At 52.8% G+C, this 24,897-nt stretch overlaps 1 protein-coding gene across 1 annotated transcript in view; it reads left to right on the top strand.

The window, feature by feature from the left end:
- Positions 1-14,874, top strand: part of MN1 (MN1 proto-oncogene, transcriptional regulator) — a 49,148-nt gene extending 34,274 nt beyond the window's left edge. Inside the window, exon 2 of the mRNA XM_052655162.1 lies at positions 11,914-14,874. Coding sequence (XP_052511122.1) covers positions 11,914-12,095 — 182 coding nt within the window. The 3' untranslated portion in view covers positions 12,096-14,874. The remainder of the gene's footprint in view (positions 1-11,913) is intronic.
- The last annotated feature ends 10,023 nt before the right edge of the window (positions 14,875-24,897 follow it).

The following is a 24,897-nucleotide window of genomic DNA, read 5'->3' as shown; positions in this document are numbered from 1 at the left end:
CATGTGCCCTCCCTCTCGAACCTCCCTCCCACCCGCCACCGTTCCCACCTTTCTAGGTTGTCTCAGAGCACTGGTTTCAGCTCCCTGTGCTACACAGCAACTTCCCACAAGATTTTTTTTTTTTTTTTAACAACAGCCCCTCTCCCCTACAAGCAGCATTTTTACTCTTTCTTTAATTTTTAAGTCAGTTTCTTCCATGGCCAGAGAAGGTAAACCAGGACCACATGAATGGGGAGGGCATTTCTGACTCCCTGCGGGTCACCATATGTGTTTTCACAGATCAGCAGTGTTCTTGGTACACAAATACCTTTCTTGGGAGCATGTATTGAGTGCCTACTGGGTAGCTGGCTGTTCCTTCCCGCTTGTGTGAACCTGGACAAGTGATATCACCCCTCTAAGCCTTAGATCCAAGGATTGGCAAACTTTCTCTGTAAAGGGCCTGATGGTAAATATTTTAGGTTGTGGGTTGTACAACCTCTGTCACAATGACTCAGCTCTGACACTATAGCATAAAAGCATCTATGGACAAGATGTAGACATGTGCGCATTATTATGTGCCAATAAAACTTTATTTATAAAAAGAGACAGTGGGCCGGACTCACCCCAGGGGTTGTAATATGCTAACACCGGCTGGTTCTTCATCTGTGCACTGGGCTAAGAGAATAGAAGCTGCCCTCCAGGGTTCCGCTGAGGAAGGAGTCAGTTTAAAAGAACAAACACATGATAGGTGCCAACTAGCTCTTGTCTGTGAGTTGCTTCTATCAGAGGTCAGTCACCCGGCAGCACCGCCCAGTTGGTATAGGCTCTCATTTCACAGATGGGGAAACTGGGAAGCGGAGGGATCAGGTAACTTGCCCTCAACCCTTCTGTTCGTCAGTGGATAACCTGTGCAATCTGCCCCTTTGTGCAGTTTCCCCACCTGTATCCTCAGAGAGGATTCAGTGATGTAAAAGCAGGGGCACAGTGATCACGTCCATCGTGCCAAGGGGATGTGGAAGCACAGAGAGGCGGAGTCTCGTGGGGGTCCACCAGCTGAGGCATGGCAGGGCTGGGATTAGGACCTGAGCTGGGCTCCTTGGGGAGTTGGGTTACAGGTGTCTGACTCAGAAGACGCCGAGGAGGAATGGCAGGTCCAATTGGACCAGCACTCTCTCGGAGTATCGTTCTCATGGGGCTGCCATCCAATCCCCATGCTTGCTTAGAGTTGGGGAGCAAGGGACCTCGTCTCCAACGAGGGGAAGAGTTTCTTAGTCGGGTGTCCCGTGTCAGGGCTGGGATGGAGAAGGTGCAAGCCTCTTATTAATTCTGACAGATTCCCAAAGTTCCTCCCCTGCGTGGAAACTTTCCTCGGGTCTCCTTTGCAGGAACAAAGCCAGGCTCCTCTCTCGGAGTCTCCAGTCCCCCACAACTGAATCCAGTTGAGCTTTGCAGCCTGCTCTTCCTCTGTGTCTCCCAGGCCCTAAACCGGGGTTCCCGGGCTGACCCCTTACTCTTTTGAAGCCATCACAGTGGGGTTGGAGCTCCCCTCTTGCTCCCTTCAGGCAGAGCTTTATGCTCATCCTCGAGGCCCCCTAGCGTGTCCCTACCTGTCCCCCAGGGATCGTCTCTGTTCTGCAGTCACGTGTTTTCCAGCACATCTCCGGGGGCTCTCTGAGCCCAGCACTCAGCACACAGCCGGGAACATGCATTTGCTTGTGATGTTTTAGCTTGTCATCATGTCGTTATCACCGTCTCAAGGACTCCCTCTTATTGGCTGCCCCCCCGCCCAGTTTGGGGAAATGATCGTGGTAACCAGAGATGGAACATACCCTGGGTACCAGGCATTTCATCCCCTCTCTGCAAGGCAGCAATGACCAGACTGTTTTTAGGTGAGGAAGACTGTTTTCAGGAGACTTGGGGAGTCAAGGCAGCTGATCGTGGGCCACACAGCCTGGCACTGACAGGTTTGGTGTTTGAACCTAAGCGTCTGTCTCCAAAGGGCATGACTGTCCCTTGACTGACTCCCAAGCAGAATCCTCTTGCGGGACACAGCAGCACTGTGGGAAGTTTCCTGGCCATGCAGGCCGCTTGCTGCCCCGCTGACCCAACGCGGGAAGATCTCAGAGCTTCTCTGGTGGATGGGTGACCACGGCAGAGGCCCCCAAGACCCTCTACCCAAAGCATCCACATTTCAAAAGCTTATTTTTAAAAACTGAGACCTGTCACTGAATCTGGTTTCTCTTCCCATGGGCTGACAGCATCGTGGTTCTAATTCTTTAGAAACATGGGTGTAGATTTGTCTTGTTTGCTAAAGATAATGGTTGAATGGCTTACTGCACACCGGGCAGAGTGGGGGAGCCCAGCGAGGTGTTGCCCCTGGTGTTACGCTGGCCCCAGTGTACAGGTGGAACACTGGGGCTCAGAGACAGACAGTGTCCTGCCCAGGGGCACACAGCATTGGGCTCAGTGTCATGGGGAGGCAGATGAATTGTGGGTGAGAAGGTGAGAAAACAGAGTGGGAGGGGCTGTGTTGGAGACTGGGCTGGAGTGAATCTCCAGTGTAATAATCATTGTGAAGAAGTAAGGTGAAAGTAGCTCAGGCGTGTCCGACTCTTTGCGACCCCATGGACGTTACAGTCCATGGAATTCTCCAGGCCAGAGTACTGGAGTGGGTAGCCTTTCCCTTCTCCAGGGGATCTTCCCAATCCAGGGATTGAACCCAGGTCTCCCTCACTGCAGGTGGATTCTTTACCAGCTGAGCCGCAAGGGAATAATCATAGTAGAAATACTAACAGCAGCTACTATTCCTTGGGCACCCTTGGTGCGTGGCAGTGTTTGAAGCACTTTGCTTGTTATTATCGCTGGACTCTCCCAACAGCCCTGTGAGAAGAATACTGTCTCCCACCCCATTCCACGGATGAGGAAACTGAGGCAGGGAGATGTGAACATCCCCGAAGACAAGCGCTCTGCATGGACTGCGCACAAGCAGCCTTGGTGTGTCCTCTGTGGACGCTGTCAGAAGGAAGGTGCAGGCTGAGGGGTGGGCTCAGCGCCCCCCCAGCCTGTCACATCTCGGCAGCTGGCAGGCTGGGAGAGGCCCAGGGGTGCACAGGGCTACATCCGTCACAGGTCACTGGCCACGTGGCCACAGGCGCCGGGAGGAAGAACCCTGAGGAGATGCTCAGGCTGGGGAGAGGGCTCGGGCTCACACACCGCCCTGGTGCCCCCTCCTTTGGGACTGGGGAGGGTCCCCGGAATTCAGCCTTCCACCCTAGTCCCAGCCCCTGCCCCCCGCCAGCTCTCAGCAGCCTGGTCCCAGCGATGCCCTCTCTGCTTCGCCTCAGTGGAGCCCTCGGCCAGTTCTCAATCTAAATGACAGCTGCCCTCAGCCAAGTCAACTTCAATTAATTTCCGAAGGCTTCCAGGGGCCTGGCTGAGCCTCTCCCCAGACAGAGCTGCCCCAGCGGCTGGAGTGAGGCCCCTTCCTCACACTCGTGGGGCCTCCCAATTGTTGGTAGGAGGCCCTTCCTTCCTCTTCAGGAGCCCCCCGTGCGGGGCCGTGTCCTGCCTGCCCCCCCCAGTCCAAAGGGGCTGATGTGGAAACGCTTGGTCAGCGTCCACGGAGAAGTCACTGAATGGGGTCTCGGGTCTTGTCCAGGGCTGCTGTATCACCGGGGGTTGTTCTCAGTCTGTCTGTGTGCTTTCGGGGTCCTCTCCTTGAAAGGGGGAGTGTTGATCCAGAGAGAGAGAGTGGGAGGGAGGGGGCAGAGGAGACAGGACAAGTGAGGAGGGTGTGGCCGAGAGAGAGAGAGAGAGAGACTGAGAAGGAGCGGGGTGGGAACGAGACTCGTGATGCAGTCGGAGAGGGTGTCCCCGCCCTTTGGCCGCGACATCTTGCTTTCTCCTGTGACTCTGGCATCAGGCAGGCCCGAGAGTGGCCTTGGCTCTGCCGCAGGCCAGCTGTGTGATTGTGAGCCAGTGACGTTCCCTCTCTGAACCTCAGCTTCCTCCCCCGTAAAATGCCTCCTCTCCCTGGGTGTTGGGTTGGGCTAGTGAGATTGGCCCGAGGCCCGGTCCCGAACAGAGCCCAAGGTCACTGTATGTCAGTGTATGTCCTTGCTTTCGGAGGCCACCTACCTCACCCTCTTGCCTTCATTGAATGTAAAATCTGACCATCCCAAAGGTATAGAAAGATCTGGGGGCTTGTACATCTACTCAGTTCAGTTCAGTCGCTCACTCTTTGCAACCCCATGGACTGTAGCATGCCAGGCTTCCCTGTCCATCACCAACTCCCAGAGTTTGCTCAAACTCATGTCCATTGAGTCGGTGATGCCATCCAACCATCTCATCCTCTGTCATCCCCTTCTCCTCCCAACCTTCAGTCTTGCCCAGCATCAGGGTTTTTTGCAATGAGTCCGTTCTTCACATCAGGTGGCCAAAGTATTGGAGTTTCAGCTTTAGCATCAGTCCTTCCAATGAATATTCGGGACTGATTTCCTTTATGATTGATTGGTTGGATCTCCTTGCAGTCCACGGGACTCTCAAGAACCTTCTTCAACACCACAGTTAAAAAGCATCAATTCTTCGGCGCTCAGCTTTCTTTATAGTTCAACTATCACATCCGTGCATGACTACTGGAAAAACCATAGCTTTGACTAGACGGACCTTTGTTGGCAAAGTAACATCTCTGCTTTTTAATACGCTGTCACTCACCACTATCCATTTCTGAGTGTACCAGATAGGGCCAGAGAGGGGGAGTGACTTGCCCAGGGCCACACAGCACACAGGGTGTCCCTTGCTTTCAGAGGGCACCTACCTCACCCTTCTGCCTTCATTGAATGTGAGTAATTCATTTAAATATTTCACGAATCTTTATCAGGTGCTTACTGCATGCCAGCCCCCAGAGAGACCTTGGGGAGCCCCTTGGGTGTGTTGGCTCTGGGGGGGGTCTCTGTCCAGGCCAGGCTTCTCTGAACTTTACTGGTGGGAATGTTACCCCTTCTACAAATGGGAAAGTGGAGGCTGGGGAAAGTGCCAGGGGCTGAGATGCAGACGTCAGGTCGTCTGATTCCCAAGTCTCCGCATGGTGTTTTCCATCTTTGGTGACCTACTGATAAGGAGCTGGGAACTCAGGATTCCCTCTCTGCCAGGGGAGGTGTGTGGCCACTTCACTGTAATTGGTGGGGCAGTCGCTGGTGGCATCATTCCTGTTATTGTGGCTGGTGGCAGGGGTGCTGTCTGCAGCTGGGGAGAGCTGGGGCCACATCACCATGAGGCTGACAAGCCAGGTCGATGGTAGGAGTCAGCAGAGGTGAGGAGTGCGGTGGGGGAGAGGGGGTGTTTAAGGCAAAAGAAATATCAGGAGCAGAGGGGTGGAGGTGGGAAGGATCAGGCTTCTGTGAGAGGCTTTATAGCTGAGAGATGAGGCTGGAGGCCCAAGAAGGCAGCAGGCGAGGTCAGGGGACGCTGGAGATTTTATCTTGGGGGCACTGGGGAGCCATGGAAGGTTTCAGCAGGCGGGGAGGGGCTGTTCTGGTTGGTGTTCTAGAGTTTCTCACCTGACTCTCGGGGAAGAGGAGTGTGTGTGCCAGTGTGGAAGCAGACAGTGGCAAGGTGGTCCCTGCAGGCAGGTGTGGGGGACCTGGACGAGGATGGGAGCAGCAGGGCGGGAGAGAAGTGGGTGGTGAAGTTTGGAGGCAGGCTCTTCCTTCCCTGGTGCTGGACTTTAAGCTTGGAGAAGACTGATGCCCAGCATTAGCCTGGGTGCAATGGCCTGGCCTTTCCAACTAGGAGCTAGGAGCGTCTGTGGGGGGACATGGATGTGTCTAGGGGCCCTAAGGGACTCCCAGGCTTCAGGACAGAGGTGCTGAGAACAGGTGGCTCAGCGGCTCAGCCCTGTGCCTTCCAGGCCTGCTGGCTCTGCTTCAAGGCCCAGCAGCCCAGTCCCTAGCTGAGTGGCAGCTGTCACAGACACCGGCGTCTCACACCCTCCCCGCCCCCCTGCCCCCCGTCCCTTCCAGGTCCAAATAAAGGAAAAACCAAAATACATTTCCCTTTGTCGGAATCCGGCGAGGGTGAGCTGGTGAGCCGGGCGAGTCATTCGCTGTTGTGTTCTGGGGCCCACACTGCTCCTTACATAAGCTTCGAGTTAAAAATACGCTTGGAATTCTAATTCGCCTCTCTGCCTGGGATTGTACCCTGGAGGGGCACCCCAACCCCCAGCCTCTGGCGGGCAGGGGGCAGGGCAGGCCCCTGGCCCCCAAGGAGACAAAGAAACTGCCCCAGGCACAGGGCTGGCGCCTGGCCGCACTAGCTCTTCCTGCCTCCAAAGCCCTGGGCTGTTGAAGTGTCGTATTATAAAAATCCTAAGAGCAGCTAACCTTTTCTGAGAGCGCATCGCGTGCTGAAGTCTTCACCCGTGGGATTGCACTTTCTCCTCCTCCAAGCCCGTGAATACTTTCCCGTTTTACAGCCCAGGTTAACACCTTGCTTAGGCCACACCCTGAATTAGCATCCAGTGGGGCCTCTGACCCGGGTGCTATCTAGAGCCCACCCTTGACCCCCATAATCTGGCCTTCCTTCTGGGGAGGGGGTGCTGAAGAACAGGAGGTGACCAGTCAAAAGTCCCCTCTTTGAGGGTTCAAGAACAAAGTGGTGGCTGTGGGTACTGCCGAGGCAGCAGTTAAGCTGCCATGGGGGATTTGAGGGGGGGTGGTGGGAGGTGGGTGGCAGCTACCACCCTCCAGAGTTCTGGATGCCTGAGCACATGGCTGACCCAGACTGGAACCCATTCCCGAGGATAGTGAGTGCAGAGCAAAGCAGTGACAAGGCCTGCTTTGCTGACATTAAAAAAAGAAACACCCATCCCCCTTACATGGGCAGTACCTCCGGAAGTGAAATTAACAACCAGACTTCGAAGACAGGAGCATCTTTTCCCTTCTCCCTTTCACCCCAGCCGTGGCCGGCCAGCCCAAGGGTCACCCAGCCATCCCCGTTAGCACTCTGACCAGCCGTCCCAGCCCTGCCGGTCCCTGCAGGGCCAGTCCACAACCATACGGGGCAGTCCTCCTGGCGATGGCGGGAGCGCTGTGTGCTAAGCACTTTACATGGATCATTTCACTTAATCCTCGTCCCTGCCTCCGTGACGGCCAGTCCTATTATTTCCCCCGTTTCCTGGGACTGAGGTTCTGAGAGCTGGAGGGGTGATGTGCCCGAAAGTCCCACGTTCCGCAGTCGGCAGGCCACGACGGTTGCAGAACCCACCGGAGGAGTGGAATTCCATCCATTATTCATGCGGTCACTTTCTGGGCACTGGCTCAAGGTTCTCTCCTTCTTCCCTTTGTGGAATTTATGGGATGGGGAAGCGCCGAAGACAAAATCCGACGTGGCCTTGTGTTGGCGTCAGGGCGAGCCCGAAGCAGCTGGTATCTGGGTAGGGTGATACCAGGTCTGTGGCGTTTAGGGAGGGGTGGCTGGGAAGGGGCTGGATAGTTCAGCCAGGGCTTGTGCACAGGGGGAAGGGGTGGGGAGAGCCTTTAGGGAGAGGAGAAGTGAGGCGTCCCAGCTTCAGGCCCTGCCCTGTGCGTGCAGACTCAGGTGGTACCTTCCGAACGTTAGAGTGCCTGCGTGCTCACTTAGTCATGTCTGACTTTGCGACCCCATGGACTGTATCTCACCGGGCTCCTCTGCCCATGGGATTCTCCAGGCAAGAGTACTGGGGTGGGTTGCCATTTCCTCCTCCAGGGGATCTTTCCTACCTGGGGATCTAACCCATGTCTCTTGTGTTTCCTGCGTTGTCTAGGCAGATTCTTAACCACTGCACCACCTGGGAAGCCCGGCCAATTAGGGGGATGACCTTAAAAACTGCCACTCGGTCCTTCCTTGCTGGGCAGGCACACCACCCTGTCCTGTGAGCCGGAAGCCCTCATCTCAGCCCTGTGGCTGCCCGGGATGAGGCACCTCATGGTTATAATTTTGAGTCGATGCCACCCTTGCCTCAGGAGCTGACCCTCACAGCAGGGCGTCATCAGCTCTTTCTCTTTTATATAAGAATTTTTAGTAAGTTCCCCCCACACACGTGATTTTATTTATGTAGCTAGTTTTGTCTGTGCTGGGTCTTCGTGGCTGTGTGGGCTTGTCTCTAGCTGCAGCGGGTGGGGGGTTTGCTAGTTGTGGTGCGCAGGCCTCTCATTGTGGTGGCTTCTCCTGTGGAGCTCAGATTCTAGGGCTCTCAGACTTCAGCAGTTGCTGCACCTGGGCTCAGGAGCACAGGTTCCTGAGCTCAGGAGCACAGGCTCAGTAGTGGTACGTGGACTTAGTTGCTCTGCAGCACGTGGGACCTTCCTGGACCAGGGATAGAACCCGTGTCTCCTGCATCGGCAGGTGGATTCTTTACCACTGAGCCACCAGGGAAGCCCAGCTCTTTCTCTTGCATGGCCTCCTCCAGCAGCCTAGAGCCAGGCCCCTGGGAATCACTGCCACTCCCCTAAGATATAGATGAGGAAACTGAGGCCCTGCAGGAGGGGGCCAGTGGCCCAGGTTGGAGGATCTGGGGTTCCATCTCAACCCAACCCTTCGAGGAATCCCAGGCTGAAAGGAGAGGGCGGGTCCCAGAGCTGGCGACCTGGCCTCGGGTGAGCCCTGGGCAGCTCCTTGTCCCTTGGGGCCTCAGTCTCCCCATCTGTCAAATAGGGCTGAAAGTCCCTTCACAGTCAGGGTGCCCGGGGCCCAGCTGAGCTGAACAGGCCAGACCCGCCCCTCCCGCACGCAGCCACAGTCTGATGGGGGAGGCCGACAGCCAACCAGACAACAGCCAGCGGATTCTGCAGTGTCTGCCAGTGCCGGGCGCTGAGTAACCCCAGGGTCTCTCCCAACCCTGGGAGCTGGGCGAGGGGGGCGGCTTTTATCTCTGGGTCCTGGCGTGGGGGCTGGCCCGTCTGCTGCCCCCGAGGAGGGTGGATGGAGGGCCCCTCCCCGCCCCGGGCCGGGGCAGGCCCTGACTTGAGGCGGCTCCTGCGGGACTGATTTATCGGCAGCCCAGGGGAGCCGCGGTCCGAGGGCGTGTTGGGTCCCCCCAGCTGGAATGGACCCGGCGGGAGGATGAGTTTGGTCATGCTTGGGTTGTCGAGAACTGAAGAGTCATATTCTCTGCCAGAAACGTTCCCCGTGGATACCAGACTTGCTCACTTGTCCCAGGCAGAGGGGTCTGGAGACCTCCTCCCACGCCCATGCTCTGTGATGCCAGGCAAGCCCCTCACCCTCTCTGAGCCACAGGTGCCCCCTCTCAAGTGGAAGAGAAGGGTCCCCCCAACTGCTGGGTTTGCTGGGGGATGGAATTAGATAATACACGGACTTGTTCAGCTGTGTGCCTGCCACGCCCTCATTAAATCCACCTCAAGTAAAAAGAGCAGCTGTCTCTGGTTTTGGCGCATGGCGTGCGTTTGAGTTGTCTGTTATCTTGGGAAGAGAGCATCTTTAGGAAACATGGCCATTTGGGGCAATCTGGAACCACCGCTGAGCCAACCCAGCTCCTGTGAGAGTCCCGGCCCTCCTGTGTCTGCCTTTCTGGCGCGTCAGCCACAGAGCTGGGAAGCCGGGTGTTCGGAGCTCACGTCTGGGTCTTGTCTGTCTTTAGCTGTTGCAGGTTTTGGCAGGGGTCTCCGTTTCCTACCTGTAAAATGGGCACAAGCTTTGCTGTGTTGGCTCCTTGAAATAATGTGTAAAGTGAAATAAGGAACCCCTTTCAGAATTTCTCTCTCTCCCCACCCTCTGATAGATGCTACTTCTCCCAAATCCAGATCTTGCAATGCTCAGAACAAAATACCCCCAACGGTGTTAAGCGGCAGGGTGTCACTGGAAGCAAGGCAAGCGTGGGCTCAAGAGCGGAGATGTGAGGGCTGTGCATCAGCGTGGCTGGAATCCAGGGCCTGCTGGGGGTGAGAGGACCCTGAATCTGGTGTCTCTAGCTTCCTGGGGTCACAGCATCACAGCTCTAACTGACACTGAAACCTTAGGCTCAGCTTCCTTGCCCACAAAATGGTCAAAGACTCCCATTTCATGGTCAGGGACACACCCAGCTGGCCAGTCTGAAGGAGGGGACCAGGCTTGAAGGCTTCTAGATGCTTGCAAGGGCTGCCTCCCCAACCCCAGACATGAATGACAGTCTCTGCCACCCTGCCTGGGGATGTGTCTGTGTGCCAGGACACCTGTGACAAGACCCCGAGGGAGACGGCATCACCCCATTTTAGCGGTGAACAGAACTGAGGGTCAGAGAGAGAAGAGTGTCAGGCCCTGTGCACACAGCGGTGGGGCTGGGATTCGGGCTGCAGCCTCTGACTCCAAAGTGCCTGGGCTCTGGCGCCGTTTCCCAGCCTCACTGTCAGATGCAGGAGGAGGAGGAGGAGCAAGAAAGTGCCTTGTCTCCTGCTGGAGTCTGCAGGCTCACCACCACGCCTGGCACGTAGTAGGGTGGCAGTGAAGGCTTCGTAACTGAATGAAGGAAAGAAGAGGGAGAGACTCTTCCCTCCCAGCCCCAGCTCCTCCCAAGAGTGCAGGTCCCCAGGCGGGATGTCTTTGGGGCTTCAGGGTGGGGACCCCAAACCCAGTTAGTCACACCTGGCCTTGGCTGCCTGGGCCCGTCCCTCTGGAAGGATTGTTCTCTGCAGGCCGTGGCTCAGCTCTCGGGGGAAGCCTCCCCCCCTCCACCCCCCCAGATCCCAGAGGGCGGGATGGGTGGGGTGACTCCTGCCTGGCGCAGGGCCCAGGCTGGGCCTGCACAGTGTGCTGAGGAGGGCGGGCCGGTCATGGAGTTCAGTATCTGGGCGTGCTCCCTCGGACGGAGCTGGGCCCCCACCCCCAATTCCGGCTCTTCTCACTTTTCGCTGAGTCAGAAGTTCACTATCAGTCTGTCTTCAAACCCCACTCTGCTCCTGGCTGGCTGTGTGACCTTGGGCAGGTCACCTTGCCTCTCTGAGAGTCAGGCTCTGAAAATGGAACAATGAGAATAATCATGATTTAATAGGCCTCAGAACAGAACTATGGGTCACTGGGCAACAGTAAATTAGAAGTCCTCTGAACTGACTGCTCTCTTCCTCCCCTGCCCTAGGACTCCCAATTCCTGTTGTCTTCTAATATAATTTAAACCAGGTGTGAATGGTTGTCAAATTTCTTTCCCCTCAAGGATGTCTAATCGAAGCCTGGCTGTGGTCTGCGCTGCTTCTGGTGCTGTATGACTGAATGAGAAGGAACTTAAGGGGATTTTCATTGAGGGTGTAGGAGAGCAGTAGACTCCCTTACCTCTATCACCGAAAGTCCTTTCCTGCAGCAGCTGGGGATGGGCAAAGGCACTCATGTGGCTGGGGAGCCCACACTCTTAGTGTCTACTGCTCTGAGCAGTTTGGCACTTCATAAGAGGGTTACCAGCACATAGCAGCCCCTTAGCAAATGTCTGTCTAGCAGATGACAAGAGAATGGGTTATATTCTAGACCTGGATGATCCTCCCCACTCTCATTTAATTCACTGCATCTGATGAACTCCTACATATCCCTCAACACCCAGTTGAGATATGCCTCCTCCAGGAAGCCATCCTAACTTATTACAGGAGCAGTTAATCTTTTGGGAACTGTAGTCCATCAGAGATGGGCAAACACTGAGTTTATCCTGCCTAACTCTTCTATTTTCCAAGGTGGTGGGGGAAACCAGACCCAAGAGGGAGGGGTCTTCCCTTGGCTAAAGCGTGACAGCACAAGTCAAAGGCAACAGCGCGAGGATTCAAACCAAGCGACTTTAGATCTCCTTAGGCTGTCTTTAGGCATGAAAAAAAAAAGGGCCTGGACTTGTCCTCTCTTCTCCTGCCTCTGCCACTCTGTCCCCATCAGGGCCTCTTGTAGAGTCAAGCAAGCAGCTAACATTCTCTCTTCCTTCTTTCTCTGCAGCCCACGACCTCCCTGCGAACAAGGCCTCGGCACCCCAGCCCGGCAGCCACTTGCAGTGCCTGTCTGTCCACTGCACAGACGATGTGGGTGACGCCAAGGCCCGAGCCTCTGTGCCCACCTGGCGGTCCCTGCACTCCGACATTTCCAACAGATTCGGGACATTCGTGGCCGCCCTGACTTGAAGTGACAAGAAATACCCCCTCCCCCACCAGGCCCTCCCTTCCCCCTTTCTCTCTCCTCTCCCCACTTCACCTGACCCCACCCCTACCTGCCCCCACCACGTGAATTCGAAAGGGCCACTATTGCTGAGTGGGTGATTTTTTTTTTTTTTCTAGGTTGGTACCTGCTCAGTGGCATATGGACCGGAAGGGGTTAATTTAAAGGGGTGGGGGGGAAAAAAAAAACCTCAAAAATTTTTTTTTAAAAAAGAAACTCGTCTGCCACGGTATGTTACCAGTGTTAACCCTTCTGCAGTTAGCAGACTTTTGCTGAAGCATTTTCTTCCTGCTAGATAATTCCCATTTTTTTTTCTGTAATCTTGGCATACGTTTTTTTAGATGACCTCTTTCCTTGTTTTATTTCCGTGCTGCTGTATGTCCAAGTATTGTATTTCATAATAAGACAAGAGTTGCTTTCCTTTTTAATTCTCTTTTAGTCTTGTTCCTGCCCACCTCCTTTTTTTTTTTCTTCTTTTTTTTCCGTTTTCCTTTTGCTTTGTTCACTGCTTATTAAAATGGAAATCCTGGAGAATAGGAGTTCTGGAATATTGCCGGGTGAGAGTCAAATTGTCATCACAATATTATATATTGACACCCAACTGTCATCAGTCAGGCAGGAGCCAAACAATTAATGCCCCCCTTAGGTATTCCGCCTGAGATTTTGTTTTGTCTGTTCCCTAAGAAAATAGACGTATATATTTTTGTTCCTACAAACACACGCTCAGCCTTCAGCTCCGTTCTCTCTTTTGCTGGGAGCTGCCTTTCACTGCAATGGAGGTGATGACGTGTCCGGCCCGCTTCTGTGGGAAGCAGTTGGAATATTCGACTGTGGTGTTTCCTCTCCTTTTCTAGGCCTCTGCACCAACGCCCAGGCCCTGAATTTTCACGCTGTGCGGAGCATCCCTGTTCCGTACGGGGATGGTGGCAGGCTCCCGCTCTGCTCTGGGCCAGGTCGGCTGGGTCTGGGGTGTTGGAGCTTAAGGGTCAGGTCTCAGCCTTGACCTTTCCCACTATCTGTTGCCAACCAGGCATCAGGGCAAGAAGGAGTGGTTTCTGGGTCATCCCCCACTTATCTCCGTTCTGGGCCGCCCCCACATCCCTGGGAAGGACCAGCACTTTTTGGAGGAGCTTGTCGAGTAAAGGAGCCCCCAGGCTCTCTCGGCCAAGCCCCCTTTCCGCCTCCCAGCCTGTGTGTCTTCTGTGGAGGAGTTTGCAGACTCCCACGGGCCAGAGAGGAGAGAAAGGGGCTGCAACTAGTGGCTTTGATTCTTGGGCCTTTTTCTTTTTTTTTAAACCCCAGAATCCCCCCTCCTGCTTTTGGTGTAATCTCAGCCTGCTGCAAAACCAGAGCCATGTCCTGAGCAATCTCCTGAAGGAATGACTTCTTTGAGCAGAGGTGAAGGAGCGGCTGGGTGAGCAGGGACCCAGCTGAGGCTTCTTACCTGGTGCTTCCAGAGCAGCGGTCAGCAGAGGCCCGGCGCTGGCAGGGGAGGCTTTCTTTGGGTGCTGCTGATGACTGCAAAGGGCTTGTGTGATTCACGGGAGTGGTGGGGGTGGCCCAGATTCCAGGGTGGGCCAGACAAGAAGTGACTGACACCACGTCACCCAAATCTGTAACTCTTCTGCTCAGTGTCAATTTCTGAGCATCTTACTAAATGCTCCATTTTGAGCTTCACACCCCCTCCATCCTTCCCCCCACCCCCGCCCCATGTCCCCAGAGTTTGCAGACCCGACTTTTTTTTTTTTTAAAAGCAAGTGACCTGAAGGCTTTGAGCTCACCGTACAACACCCACGTTGTTTATTTCAAAGAACTTTTTAGCAAAGGGAGAAGAGCATCCAGAAAAATCTGGCTCTTTCCACTTCCCCCTCCTCGTCTTTCCTCCTGCTGGCCCTTTTGGCTCGGGGTCTGAGTCTGGACCATCCGAAGTTCCTGCATGGGCAGTTTGACCCGGGTTGACCCCGGCCCCTGCAGAAGGCAGGGTGGTGTGGACTGATCAAAGAGAAGAAGGTGGGAGCTCACCCAGTAAAGGAGAGAAAGGGGCAGGGAATCTCCCCTCCTGCAGTGGGCTGCAGGAGGGCCAGCCATAGTCTGAGTGAAACCCCACGCCGCCTCTGATTCTGCAATGTACAGCTGTTTGAGAGCTTCATCCTTTTATTTCTTAAACAGGAATGATTTCTCCTTAATTGCTTAAGGCCGGGGAGCCAAGTGTCTTGACTTCTGTCTTTGACTTTCCCTGCGTTGAGGCCATCAGCTCATGGTCCTGGCAACCTCGGAAACCCCTGAAGTTTTCAACTTTCTCGCTCCCCACGACCCCAGAATGGAACAGCTTTAAAAATAGCCTTAAGCAAAAGGATGTTATTTCACTAGATTTGGTTTAATGGAAAGAATAAAAGCAAATTAAAAACACACCCAACCCACAAGACTCCACAAACACTGGTAATCGGTACTGCATAGCAAAACTCTTCGGGAAAGAATATGAAAAACGTTATTGCACATGTAAAATATGGAAACTTAACTCTGCTGTGTGTTAGGCAATCCTGTAATCTTTTTTGACTCTTAAAAGAAATTCATTTCTGAAATGCTTGGTTGGAAGACTGTGACAATAGCTCATGAAATTGAGTGTTATTTTTTTCTTTCTTTTTTTAAAAAAATATGTAAAGTGCAGTCTTCTGTATTCATGCATATTGTATATACCTGTATATGTTTTCCTGAGCAGCTAAATAACAATAAATATGACGTTAATGGTGACTGTGGTATATTTGTGGGCGGGGCTTGCATTATTTTTCCCCATCCCCTCCCCTTTTACCTTGTGTTAGTCACTCAGTCGTGTCCCACTCTTTTTTTTTTGTGACCCCATGGACTGTAGCCTGCCAGGCTCCTCTTTCCAGGCATGGAATTCTCCAGGCAAGAATACTGGAATGGGTTGCTGTTCTCTTCTTCAGGGGAACTTCCTGACCCAGGGATCAAACCCAGGTTTCCTGCATTGCAGGCAGATTCTTTACTCTCTGAGTCACCAGGGAATGACTCAGGATGGGGGATGGGAATGTGGGTCTGGATGCTGTAGCGTGTGTGTGTGTGTGTGTGTGCACACGCACGTGCCCGTGTGTGCATTGATGCTGTTCTAAGTTGGGTCATCTCAGACTCTCTGTGGCGGGGGAGGGGCAGCTGTCCTGGGCACTGCAGGGTATTTAGCGTCGTCCCTGGTCTCTACCCACTAACTGCCGGTAGCATCTCTTCTCCCCCCACTTCCCTTGCAACAGCTCCAAATGTCTCCAAGCATTGCTCAATGTCCTGTGCAGGACATAACCCCCTGGAGCTGAGAACCACTGGTGCAGGAGGGAGGCAGGGGCAAGGGGCTGTGCTGGGTGATGATTATTCTTCTGGGTCCCAGTGTTCAGATCCCAGGAAGCTTCCAGGTTTCACAGGTGCTCGGCGCCTCTGTTTCCTCATCCATGATGTGAGCGCTCACGGAGTCGTTCTAGGAGACGGTCCGTGTGGACGCAGCACATGGGAGGGCTCCATATACAGAAACTGTTAGCGTCATGTCGATCAGCTCACCGTGCAGCTGATGGTGTTTTGGAGGCGGGCGGTTCTGCATCGGGGGCTGCTTCCTTGGCAGCCCTGGGCCATGGACAAGTGGTTTACCCCACCTCCATTTTCTTATCTGTGTGTATGTGTGGGTGTTAGCTGCTCAGTTGTGGCCAGCTCTTGGCCAGCCCATGGACTGCAGCTCGCCAGGCTTCTCTGTCCGTGGGATTTTCCTGGCAAGATAGTGAAGTGGGTTGCTATTCCCTTCTCCAGGGGATCTTCCCAACCCAAGAGTCGAACCTGGGTCTCCCACATTACAGGAAGATTCTTTACCGTTTGAGCCACCAGGGAAGCCCTTTCTTATGTCTAAACTGGAGCAAATGAGGGAATTCCTTGGTGGCCTAGTGTGTAGGATTCTGCACTTTCACTGCCATTGCCCGGGTTCAATCTCTGGTCTGGGAACAAAGATCTTGCAAGTTGCAAGGCATGGCCAAAATAAATAAGTAAAAATTTAAATAATAAATAAAATGGAGTAAATCACATCTAGCTTGAAGGTTACCATGAGCACTAGCTCACAGGCCCTGTAAAGCCCTGGCTGTCCCATGGGCTTCCCTTTGGACAGCAGGTTCACTCTGGCACCTACAGCCTTAGACTTGAGGTCATAGCAGACCTTTAGTCTCCAAAGGGGGAAATGTGGTGGGGAGGAGACTGATAAGACAAATAAATTGACAGGTACCAGTGAGGAGAATATGCCCAGTCACCAACTGTAGGACGAGGGATGAATGTCACTCCCAGAGATCGATGAACCCCACATTGGAGGCTTAGGGAAGGCTTCCTCCAACGGTCATGCCCAGGTAGGGTTCTGAAGGATGAATAGGAGTTCACCTTATTCATCCCAGCATACAACGGACCCTGAGTTGGCAGAAATTTTGTTGTATTTTTTTCCCCTTCAGTTTAAAAAGTTTTCTTATACAGTTGACCCTTGGACAGCATGGGTTTGAAGTGTGTGGGTCCACTTAGAGGCAAATGTTTTTCAATAGTAAATACTACATACAGTCCTACACAATTGGAACTGGTTGAATCCATGGATGCAGAACCACAGATCTGAAGGAACCAGATATAAGGAGAACTGACGATCAACGACATGCAGATTTTCAACTGAGGACAAGTCAGCACCCTGAAATCCCTTGTGGTTCAGGGGTCAACAGTTACGCAACAGTGTCTTTGTCAGAATGTAAAGTCTTAAGATGGTGACCTCTCTATTCACTATAATCTGGAGGAGCTCAAAAATCTCCTCAAGCTTGAAAGGTCTTCTGTTCGAAGTGGCAGTGGTGCGTGACCGTGTTTGGTACCCAAGGAAGGGAAGAAGGATGAGAGAATGATGCGCACTGAGGTGCGGGCGTTTGAGAGCCTTCGGGTTGGTGTGAGACGAACGGATGAGAAAGCGAAGGGGTTCACGTCTCCGAGGATTCATGAACCAAAAGGGCCACCGACTGGCGTATTGAGGGGAAGGCATGGGATCATGTGGTACAGATGGGGCTTCACACTGAGGTGTGTGTTGGCCCCGAGGAGGGCAGGGTGGGACTCAAGCTTCAGGCTGGTGCATCTGGCAGGTTGGTCTTTCCATATTAACAGAAACACTGTCTTGCCATCGACTGAATGATGAGTGGATAAACAAAATGTGGTATATTCATACGATGGAGTATTATTTAGCCATAGAAACGTGTGAACTTTGAAAATATTACACTAAGTAGTCTGACACAAAAAGTCCACAGATCATATGATTCCATTTATATGAAATGCCTAGAAAAGGCAAAGCCATAGAGACAGAGTTGGTGTTCAGTCGCTCAGTTGTGTCCGACTCTTTGCGACCCCATGGACTGCAGCATGCCAGGCCTCCCTGTCTGTCACCAACTCCCGGAGCTTACCCAAACTCATGTCGGTTGATTCGGTGATGCCATCCAACCATCTCATTCTCTGTCGCCCCCTTCTCCTCCTGCCCTTGATCTTTCCCAACATCAGGGTCTTTTAAAAACATCAACGTATGTTGTTCTAGGGAGAAAACTCATAAAATGTGTCTGTTAAATTAATTGTAAATAGTAGCGAGAGTATAATGTGAGCAAAGGCTTAGAACACACTCTGCAAATCAAATAGTCGCTAGTCACACAGGGACTATGGTAATATCAGTGGAAGAGTCCTATCAAGATCCCCAGACAATCACCATGGGGCAGTGCCACCAGCAGAGGACTCTCAGGGTCCCCAGCTCCCTCCTAGAGGGGAGTCTCAGCCCAGAGGAGGCAGTGAAACAACACTGAATTGCTGAGTAGGATTTCATCGTATGGCTATACCACAGTCTGTCCTTCCACTTACCTAGGAATAACACTAGTGTAAAGATCTGTGTACAAGTGTTCTTTGCGCTTGTATTCTTAGCTGCCCCAGTCGTGTTGGACTCCTTGCGACCCCATGGACTGTAGCCCACCAGGCTCCTCTGTCTGTAGGATTTTCCAGGCAAGAATGCTAGAGTGGGTTGCCATTTCCTTCTCCAGGGGATCTTCCCGACCCAGGGTTAGAACCCTGGTCTCCTGCACTGCAGGCAGATTCTTTATTGTTGGAGCCACTAGGTTTTGGGGTGGGTCATATAGAAGGTGTATGTTTTCCTTCTTAAGAAACTGTCAAACCATTTTTCAAAAGTGGTTGTGCCACTTTGCCTTCTCGCTGGTGACATCTGAAAGCTCCAAGTTCCTTCTAACATCCTTGGCAACACTTTTTATTATCTGTCTTTTTAACTTGGCCATTCTAGTATATGTGTAGTGATATCTTATTGAGGTTGTAACTTTCATTTCCCTAATGATGCTGTGTGTATTTTCATGTGTTTATTTGCTTCCTGAATATCTTTTTTTTGGTGAAACGTCTGTTGAGATCTTTTGCCCACTTATTTGTCCGATTGCTTGTCTTTTTGTTATTGAACTCTAAAAATTCTTTATATATTCTGGACACCAGCCCCTTCTCCGTGTGTTGCAAATGTTTTCTTCTTCCAGTCTGTGGTTTTTCTTGCAGTGTTCTCTGAAGTGCAAACGTTTAAATATTCCACAAATTCCACGAAGTACATTTCATCAAGTTTCTCTTTAGGGCAAAAGCCATCTGTGTCTTCCCTGGGATTCTGCTTTCTTCTAGTAGCTTTATGGTTTTATGTTTGGCTTCCACGTTGAGCTTCCCATAATACATTTGGATTCCCATAATACATTTGAATTGAGGTTTGCATACGGCATGAGGCAAAGGTGAGGGTTCTTTCTCCACGCTTCCAATGCAAGGGGTGCAGTTTCAATCCCTGGTCAGGGAACTAAGATCCCACTTGCAGCACAGGGCAGAAAAATACAAATAATAAAAAAGAGTTCTTTATTTCTAGAATATTCCATTGTCCCAGCACCACTGGTTGAAGAGATTTTTCCATTCCTCCATTAGGCTGTTTTGGTACCACTGTTGAAAATTATTTGACCATATTTGTAGGGAGTTAATTTTGAACCCTCTATTCTACTGATTTTGTTGCCCCTCTTCTGCTACCTGTATAAATTTTAGGCTGGGGCGGAAATTTTGGTAAGCTCTTTCTGAAGAATGGACAAGAGAGGGAGTCTAGAAGAGATTATAGTGTGTCCTCCACAATTCTAAAATAAATGAGAATTTGTTTGCCTTGAGGGACTTCTCTGGAGGTCCAGTGGTTAAGACTTTGCCTGTCCATACAGAGGGTGTGGGTTCGATCCCCGGTCGGGGAGCTAAGATCCTGCATGTCTCGGGGCCCAAAACCCCAAAACATAAAACAGAAACAATATTGTAACAAATTCAGAAAATACTTTAAAAATGGTCCACATAAAAAAAATCTTAAAAAAAGAAATGCTGCTGCAGTTTAGACGCGAAGTTCTGCCCGACTCTTTGGGGCCCCGTGGGCAACATGGCAGTGTCACTGGCTCCAGCTGAAGGGCCCCGGCCTGAAAACGTCCGTCTTTTTTGAAAATGAGGTCAGCTTGCCCGAGAGAGATGTTAGAGACGGAGTAGCAGTGAGTGGAGACATCCTCTTTGCAGCAATGGAAAGGGCTTGGAGAGAGCTGGAACAGCAGTGACTTCATCACTAGGGGGCTAGGGATTGCTCAAGGCTCATTTGGGCACCTCATGTGCCATCCTGCCCCAGACTTCCCAGAAATGTTACTCAATCTCTCTATTTTACACGCGAAGACTCGGAGGCTCAGAATGTCCAGTTCAAGGCCAGGCAGCCGGGCAGCCACAGAGCCAGAACCAAATACCCCGCCTCCGGTCACTAACTGTGCCTGTCTTCAGATGTTGTCCCAGGCTAACGGAAGGGCAGGGCAGCGCCACGCAGAAGTTTGTTTTGTTTGGCTCAGTATCTGCGGCGATTGGCACAGGCCTGGCACACAGTAGGACTGCACTAGATACAGGAGGAATAAAAGGGGCCCTTGGTGGCTCCCACCTTCTTGCTCCGAGCCCCCCTTGTCAGGTTAATGGATGGAGAACAGGGCTCATGTCTGGGGGTGAGAGCTGATTGCTAAGACTCAGACTCTGGCTGATGTATAAATACACTTCTGGTGCCACTCATGGCTGCAGTGACAAAACTCACAGCCGGTCTTGAGTGAATTCTATTAGGAGGCTAATACAGCTGGGAAAGGAATTAGGGATGGCTTAGGAATGCTTTGCCCAAGAAGGCCTGGGGAAGAGACTGAGAAAGTTGGGGAGCGAGCCAAGCAGATATCTGGACAGAGTGAAAGCACGTGCAAAGGCCCTGCGGTGGTCAGGACGAGCACATTTCAATGGGCCCAGAATTTGTAGAGAGGCAAAGCAGCAAGAGGCTTTCAGAAACTGGTCCCTGTCCTCCAAACCTCTTCCTCTGGTGCATCTGAACTGAAGACAATAACTGAAAAAGCATCCTCTCTGTCTCCCTGTTCTCTCCTGGGCTCCCAGAGTTTGCATTCTGACCCCACTTGCTACCTGATTCCCTGGGCCTGATGCATGTCCCAGGGTCTCTGAGTCTCTGGCTCTCCTCAAAGTTCACTAGTTATCAGCCATTCCCCTCACTTTATTTTACTGAAAGGAGTGATACAAAGATCTGTGTGATATCTGTGTGTGTGCAGGAGGCTGCCAGGCCCAAAGGGACAGCACTGGGGTCTGGGGATGTGGAGAAGGGAAGCCTCCTGGAGGCTCCAGGGAAACAGCTGTGATGCTCCCTGGTGTGAGCTGGAGGCTCTACTTTTTCAATCAGTGGTTTGGGGGTCTCAGTGTCCAACTCTGCAACCCCGAGGACCATAGCCTGCCAGGCTCCTCTGTCCTTGGGATTTTTCAGGCAAGAATACTGGAGTGGGTTGACGTGCTCTCCTCCAGGAGATCTTCCCAACCCAGGGATCGAACCTGGGTCTCCTGTGTCTCCTTCATTGGTAGACTGATTCTTTATCACCGAGCCACTTGGGAAGCCCTTGCAAAACAGACCTAGTGATAATAAACAATAGTAGGAAACACTCACACAATGCAATGTGCAAGGGCCTGAGCCAAGCATTTTACTCCCACAGACGAGTTATATTGACAGCACTGAAGACTGGCTCTGTTATGAGCCCCATTTTCTGCAGAAGGAAGTTGAGGTGAAGCCACTTGGCTGAGGGCAGCATGTGGCAGCTCCCCCTCCTGGGACCATGAGGATTCAGTCATGCTCAGCATAGGGCCAGGATTGGCTAGCCCCTAATGGGTGACACAGATGAAGCTCAGAGAGGCATAGCCACTTACCTGAGGACACACAGCCTGCCAGTGGCAGAGTACAGGTGCAATTTGGGTCTTTCGGGTTAAGGTGTCAGGTCTTCTTTTGTTCTGCCTGCCCTGCTCTGCGCCCTGCATAGAGTGATCACTAGATAAATGCTCTGTCCTCTACCCAGGACAGGGCGTGGTCAGATCTCCCATCCTCTGGGCTGCTGTTGGCTAAGGAGGCTGGGAGGAGAGGCTGGGGAGGAGGAGTCTCCTGATTTTAGTGCCTCCCCTCTCTCAGCCTGGGCTAGGTGGGTGTTCCCAGCAGCCCCCTCCTGCCCACTGTTGGGAGGTAGGGATTGCTCCTCCTGGGGCTGGAGCCCTGCAGATCCGGGTGGTGGGTTGGGGGCTGGAGTGGGGGCTGTGGGGATGCAGGTCAGTGTTGCTGGGCACCGAGGCCAGCACCTTCCTCTCACCGTGACAGCCCATCCCACTGTGTTGTGGGAGCCAAACCCATGAGAATCTCGCCTGCGGGAGCACGTTCTTCCTGGTTGTGCCTCTGGAGCCCTGCCAGCCACCCCAAGCAGCCTTTGTCCCAACAAGGAACCCTCAGGAGTTCTGAGCCCCTCGGAGGACAAACGGCTCACTGAGGCTCCAAGGCTAGGTGGGGGATGAGTAGAGCGGAGTCCCTGACAAGAGCTGACAAGGCTGCTTGTGCCCCACCAACCCCCCACAACACTGAGGACCTTGCTTCTGGGAGCCTTGACTTACCCATCTGTGAGATGGGGTGATTGGGAGGTGCTGAGAGTCCACAGTGGCTGGTGATCACCTGTAACTGTCGTATTGTATTTATAATGTACTGGGTTGAATATTTTTCATATAGTTACTGTTACCATCTTGCATCCAACGCTTGGGGCCAGCTGTGTTTCCGAATCTAGAATTTGGGAGAACTTAGAAAGTGGGTAAGGTAGGACCTATACCGGACACGACTGAGCGTGCACACACACACCAGCACACACGCACGCACGGGACCTATACCACAGCTCAGTGACCCACCCCACCCCACTCCTGGGTGGTGGTGGGGCTACCATCAAACATTAGAAACCATCAGAATGCTCTCATTAGCAGGCTGAAGACCTCCAGGCATGCGAATTTGACAACTTTCTGTTTTTAGAGCCCTTTTGGATTTCAGGATTGCACGTAACAGAATATAGTCCTTTATTTCTATAATTCATTCATTCACTCGTTCATTCGCAAATAGTTCATTCATGCTCAGATAGTTATTGAGCATGCCAGACGCTGCTTCAGGCCTCAGGGACCCAATAGGGAACAGAGCAAACCCCTACCCCATGGCCCTCACACTGAGACGTGTGGGGTAATTGGCTGTACCTGTGTCTACAGGTACTGGGAGGCTTGCGGGGTCATCACACCTTGTTTATGGGGCTTCCCAGGTGGCGCTCTTTGTAAAGAACCTGCCTGCCAAAGCAGGAGACCTGAGAGACACAGGTTTGATCCCTGGGTTGGGAAGATCCCCTGGAGAAGGGATGGCAACCCGCTCCAGCATTCTTGCCTGGAGAATCCCGTGGACAGGGGAGCCTGGAGGGCTACAGTCCACGGGGTTGCAAAGAGCTGGACACGACTGAGGGACCTAGCATGCACAGCTTGTTTATGGTGAGGAAGCGCGTGTCACACACGCTGAACACTCAGGTTTTCGTAGAATCCCTTCCCTGTGTCGTGTTAAAGGTGGACATGGCGATGGAATAGTGATGGTGTGAAGTGGACACCACGGTCACGGTCCGCGTGAAGATGAGGAGACAAGTGTGGCTGGGAGATGACTTCATGGCAGGCAGGGCAGGGCCTGAACGGTCGATGGCCCCAGGGTCTGGCCCCGTTTGGGACTGGACGAGTGCTGTGTGGATGCTGGGGTGTTGCGTGGGATTTGAGTCCTGTGGGACCTTCTGCTGGTCTTGTGACCTTGGGCGGGCCAGACTCTTGCCTTCAGGGCCTCCGTTTCTCAGCTGTGAAGTGGGCTCAGGGATTCCTTAGGAGGCCTTGCAGCAGGACTGGGGTCACTGAGCTGCATGCAGAAAGCCTGTAGCAGCCCAGGCTCCGGAGCCAAGTGCCTTTTCTTTCTGGGGTCTGGAGAGCAGGGTTTGCTGAGCAGCTGGATGGCTCGGAGCAAGGACAGGGGGACGTGTAAAAGGCCGCAGAGGCCCCGGTCCCTGTCCGGATGCTCTGACCTGACTCTCTGGATGTGGAGTCTGACATGCCGGCTTCTGGGCCAGGTGGTGAAACTCAGGTTGAGAGCCCCATCCGCCAGCACCCTGTCCTGATGGCAGCTGACCCTGTGTAGCAAGGAGGGCAGGGTGGCTAGGCCAGCTTCCGAAAGAGATGGAGGGCTAAGGGCTGCGGGCAGTGAGCTCAGACATAGCTGGGCTGGCTTCTTGGCCACTCAGGACAGGCTGGCTACACAACTTTGGGGGCCAAATGCAGAATAAGAACATGAGTCCCTTGTTCAAAGAGCAGGAAGCAAAACCCACAAAAAAGGCACTGACATACAGAACTTCTCTCTTTCTGCTGCGGTGATTCCTCCGACCGCTGGTATTTTTTCTTTGCTATTTAATGTGGGTCTAAGTGAAGAAAAATCAAACTTTTAAGTTATTAGCATGAATTTCGCCACTCAGTTTCATGTTGTGCAACACCAGTTCAAAGCACAAATACAAGAGTGTTTATGTGCGGAATCATCGAAATTACACAACTTGCATTTGTGGTTGGTACAAACGCATCGAAACCAGAACTGTGGACATGCTGCTCAAAGAAACGAACCCGGATGTTTTCCTTTCACTTCGCGATACACGCACATTCTTCCAGGACCCTGCCTTTGGAGAGAGGCTCACTGAAAGGAGGAGGAGGAGTGGGCTACTCTCCCCTTCCTTCACCACCATTTGTGGCGTCAGTAAACACGGGTCAGGGAGGTTGCAGGGACCCCTCGGCTCTCTGTGTTTCTTAGTGCCTTGTTGCTGCATGTGAAGTAAGTTCGGGTGGGAAAGGGGGCTTCTCCCAGCTGGCAACCTCCTCTGCTCACTCAGTCTTAGATGCGAACTCCCCACCCTGCACTTGATTTGCTTCTTGTTGAATCCCCATGCCTAGGAGGCGTCCACTTGAACTCTGCTCGTGGGGCATCCTGAAAGCTACACGGGCGCCGCGCAGCAGCAAACGGCAGCGGACACCCATATCATATGTGTCTCGTCCACTTGCACGCATGCTCCTTTGTCCCAAGAGACTTCGCTTGACAAGACACGTTTTCGAATAAAACTATGAGGAACTTTAAGACAGCAACAGCAAAACATTGAACCAACTGTGGGGCCTTGGAGAGCATGGGGTGTGTAGCCTGGACATGTCACAGGCTTGAGAGGTTGGTCCTGTTCCGGAGGACACTGTTTCCCTTTCAGAGGGGGAAACTGAGGCCCACGGAGGAGCAGGGGCCCAGGTGAGGTCATG

The sequence above is a fragment of the Budorcas taxicolor genome, chromosome 17 (genome assembly GCF_023091745.1).
Source record: "Budorcas taxicolor isolate Tak-1 chromosome 17, Takin1.1, whole genome shotgun sequence".
Taxonomy (NCBI): domain Eukaryota; kingdom Metazoa; phylum Chordata; class Mammalia; order Artiodactyla; family Bovidae; genus Budorcas; species Budorcas taxicolor.
This window is presented reverse-complemented; position numbering and strand designations above follow the sequence as displayed.